The sequence below is a fragment of the Terrapene carolina genome, unplaced genomic scaffold, assembly GCF_002925995.2.
Source record: "Terrapene carolina triunguis isolate 2854851 unplaced genomic scaffold, T_m_triunguis-2.0 Scaffold21, whole genome shotgun sequence".
In the NCBI taxonomy this organism is placed as follows: Eukaryota; Metazoa; Chordata; order Testudines; family Emydidae; genus Terrapene; species Terrapene triunguis.
Genome location: NW_020664372.1, coordinates 21,528,198 through 21,532,609, shown reverse-complemented (window position 1 = coordinate 21,532,609; position 4,412 = coordinate 21,528,198). Strand labels below are relative to the sequence as shown.

Here is a 4,412-nt window from a genome sequence, read left to right as displayed (position 1 = left end):
ACCTAATTGACAAAGTTTTGCAAAATATAAACCAAAACCATCCCTTAATTTATACTCAAGTGGCTTTAAGATTATGTAGCAACTAAAGGTGGGATTTTCAGAAGCACTCAGAGTTGGCCTAGCTGTGTTCCCATTGAAGTCAATGGTACTGGTAACTGACTTCAATGGGAACAGAGTTAGGCCAGAGCTGCATCTGAAGAAGTGAGGTTCTTACCCACGAAAGCTTATGCTCCCAATACTTCTGTTAGTCTTAAAGGTGCCACAGGACCCTCTGTTGCTTTTTACAGACTCAGACTAACACGGCTACCCCTCTGATACTTGAGGCCAGAGCTGAGCATTTTTGCCAACCTCCCAGTATGCTGCTCTATGATCCATATTACTAGCTCTAGTGGAGAAAGATTTATCTAGCACATTTGTACTGACTGATCAATTAAAAACTAAACATTTGATTTTCCTAAAGCTTTACGATGATAAAGATGAATACGGTATCCGAAGACCTAGCCAATTTTACCACTTTGCCAAGCCATGCAGATACCTTCAAAAACTGCACAGATGAAGAATTCTTACAGATAAAATCCTATCTGTCTGTTCTTTACAGCATAATCTTTCTGGTGTGCTTCCCAGGGAACATTATTGTAATTTTCACCTATATTTTCAAGATGAGGCCCTGGAAAAGCAGCACCATCATTATGTTAAACTTGGCTGTCACTGACCTGTTGTACTTAGCTACTCTTCCTTTTTTGATACACTACTCTGCTAATGGGGATAATTGGATCTTCGGAGTCTTCATGTGCAAGTTTATTCGCTTCAATTTCTACATCAACTTGTACAGCAGCATCTTTTTCCTCACTTGCTTCAGCATTTTCCGCTACATTGTAGTCATCTATCCAATGAGCTGCTTTTTTGTTCGGAAAAGGAGCTGGGCAGTGGTGGCTTGTACTGCGGTTTGGGTGATTTCCCTGGTGGCTGCCAGTCCTCTGAATTTTCTGATCACTTCCAAAGAGAATCAAAACAGATCTATTTGCATGGATCTTACTACTTCTGAAGACCTGGAAACTAGCAGGTGGTATAACTGGCTTCTGACTGCATTCGCCTTCTTCTTACCCTTGCTAATTGTGACTCTGTGTTACATTGTGATTATTTACACATTGGCTACAGGGCCTCATAATCACACTTTGTACAAGCAGAAGGCTCGCAAACTTGCCATTCTTCTCTTGGTGGTATTTTATTTCTGTTTCCTACCCTTTCATGTCTTGAGGGGGACTCAGATAGAACTACGACTTCATCCAGTTAGCTGCGTCACTGAGAACCAAATCTATGCTTTATTTATTGTATCTATGCCCTTAGCAGCACTAAATACACTTGGTAACTTATTACTCTATGTTGTGATGGGAGACAACTTCCAGCAGGCCATCCTCTCTCTTTTGAAATTGAAGACAAACAAGACCACGAAATAGAGAGGGAGCAACAGTGATGCTGTTAGTAAGACTTGGAGTAATAGGCTAAATTCACCATTGATATAAATGAGCGTAGCTTCTCTGATGTCAGGGAAGTTACACCCACACCTATGCCAGCAGCAAATTTGGCCCAGTCTATTGAAGTTATGAATTCATCATTCTGACAAAGTTTTGAACACACTTGCCATGTATCTTCCCGGAAGCACATTTGTACTTGTTACTCTACATTCTTCATGCTCATATTGTAATATGTCCAGTAACATAACTCCTGTGGCAGTTCTGTCAAAAGGAGTTGCATATTCATAGGAGATATGAGTCCAATGTCCACAATCACCACTTGAATATTCATGGATCAGTAATAAGAAGCCACACTCTTTCAAATGATGAATTTTCATTCCACCTAAGGTGTTTCTGGATTCATTTTAGTTCAGAGGTAGATATTGGGTAGATACACTATTGGACTAGATCCTCAGCTGGCATAAATTGAGGTTTATTTATTCATATATTTCAGGAAGGCTATGCTGATTTACACAAGCAGAGGAACTAGCCCTATGATCATGGATACTAAGACAGATCTGAAAAGCAATATCAAGATTTGTTATTATGCGAATTTGGTCTGATGCTAGAGGACCTGGTCAAGAGGTATAACAGTAGTGAAGGGGGTCCCTACCACAATAGAAATAAATTAATAACACCACCAATAATATGGAGATGAGCCCACAAGCACAACAGTAAAGTGGGCGCCCCTAATGTAACTTTGTAACCCACATTTCCTGCCCTACCCTCTTTGTCACTAGCAATAAAATGTCCACCATAACCAATGCTGGCCTCAAGAACCTAGTGGTTCTCTCTTTACCAGCACTCATCCTCTGTGCCTCTGGCCCTTTCCCCACACAATTCCCAGTGTTTCTGCCCACTTACCACCTCTACTAGAGATTGACAAAATAGGTTGCTGTTCCTGCTACTCCCCTGGGCTTCTGCCTCTCCACCGGTATGTCTAGCAGTCCAGCAACTTCAAGAGTTATCAGGGTGCAGCAAGCAAACAGATGACTGGGAGGCTACTCAAGAGTGTAAGAGTGGGGGAAGGGGGAGAGAATCTGTCACAGTCGTAGGAATGAAGAGTGAGATTTGGGAATGGGTAGAGCTGAGATCTTCCAGGGAAGGGTAGGGGCTGGACTATGAAGAAAAATGTTTGGAAGTACCCAATCGAAGAAAGTAACTGTGCTGTTGTGAAGCTATCAGCATCCATTTAATTCTTCTTCCATCCTTGCTGTAATTCTTCTTCAGTCAGAGGTGGGGAAAGATTTAGAGACTATAAAGATTTTGATACCAAGACACTGATACTAGTTGATACTGTAATTAATTCCAGTTACATAAGAAAATAAGAACATAGGAACAGCCATGCTTGGTCAGACTAAAGGTCCATCTTGCCCAGTAGCCTGTCTTCCAACAGTGGCCAATGCCAGGTGCCCCAGAGGGAATGAACAGAACAGGTAATCATCAAGTGATTCATCCCCTGTTGCCCATTCCCAACTTTTGGCAAACAGTGGCTAGGGACACTATCCCTGTCCATCCTGGGTAATAGCCACTGATGGACCTATCCTCCATGAACTTATCTAGTTCTTTTTTGAACCCTGTTATAGTTTTGGCCTTCACAACATCCTCTGGTAAGGAGCTCCACAGGTTGACTGTGCGTTGTGTGAAAAAATACAACACAATTCTGGTATTGTAAGATTTAAATCACCAAAGATGGGGGAGAAAAGATTATTCACATTAATATCTCCAAAAGGTTGATTCTACATCAGTAGGGGTAGAATTTCCTTTTTAATTATAATTTTTAAAAGTCTACACAAGTATGTCAGCACTGATACTCAGTAAAAGGTCCAGATACCTTCCACCAACACCAAACTAATATGTTTAAGGAACCTTCTTAGCATATGCACAACATGCCTCAGGTGGCATGTGACCAGGATTCATCACCGAATTTGGTCAGTTGGTTGGATCATTAGCTTCCCTGGCCCAGGCAGGGTACTGACGGGGAGTGCGACATGAATGCTGATACATGCCCCCCATTTAAGGAATAAAAGACAAACTCATGCATGACACTCTGTACCCCAAAGCAATACCCTGGCACCCCCTTATTCACCACTGTCAATATAATTATGATATGTTTTATATGAAGTATGCCTTGTGAGGTATCATTTTAAAAGCCTTGATCTGTTGAACATTAATATCCTGTTGGATTGCATGTGCTATCATTGTATGTAAAGTTATGAAGCTTTGCTATATGTACGCTACTGAAATATGTTGTGAAGTTGGAAACATCCACAACCAGCCCTTCAGGTATAACAATGAAGAAGCCAGACAGTGTTGATGGCCCATTAAGTGGAATCCATAGTACCAATGACTATAACAGGATCTATGTACAATGAAGACTTCTCAGAGGGAGCTGGAAGAATTTCTAAAGGAGAGGAAGTAACATCATTTATCCTCACAACTCAACACCTGGAAATACGTCTGGAGAACAAAGACTGAACTGGGGAGATGGTCCCGGAGTGAAAGGGATTCACAGCCTGTGTATGGAAGATGTGCGACCTGCTTGTATTGTCTGTCAGGGTGAGACACTGCTTGATTCAAATCCTGTCTAGTTTATAGAGCTCAGATTGTGATTTTACTTTTTATTTCTTAGGTGACCAACTTTGATCTGTACACATACTACTTATAATCATTTAAAATCTGTCTTCCTGTAGTTAATAAATCTGTTTGATCTTTTACCTAAAACAGCGTGTTTGGCTTGAAGTGCTTGGGGAATCTGCTCAGTGTACAAAAGCTGGTGCAAGTCCACTTTCCTCTGTAGAAGTGGTGGACTGGGAAATAAACGTATACTGGTCAGGCTTCTGGCCATTGCAAGATAGCATAGCTCTGGAGTCCTAGGCTGGGGAGCTATGGGGAATT

The 4,412-nt window shown here is 41.5% G+C and overlaps 1 protein-coding gene across 1 annotated transcript; it reads left to right on the top strand.

The window, feature by feature from the left end:
- The first annotated feature begins 476 nt into the window (after positions 1–476).
- Positions 477–1,457, top strand: LOC112103805 (2-oxoglutarate receptor 1-like). The gene has a single exon (XM_024195742.2). The coding sequence runs from the start codon at positions 477–479 to the stop codon at positions 1,455–1,457; it is 981 nt and encodes a 326-aa protein (XP_024051510.2).
- Positions 1,458–4,412: the final 2,955 nt, after the last annotated feature.

What these genes read in the sequence shown, in the direction of transcription:
- LOC112103805 (XM_024195742.2), top strand. Translation starts at nt 477, where the DNA reads ATGAATACGGTATCCGAAGACCTAGCCAATTTTACCACTTTGCCAAGC.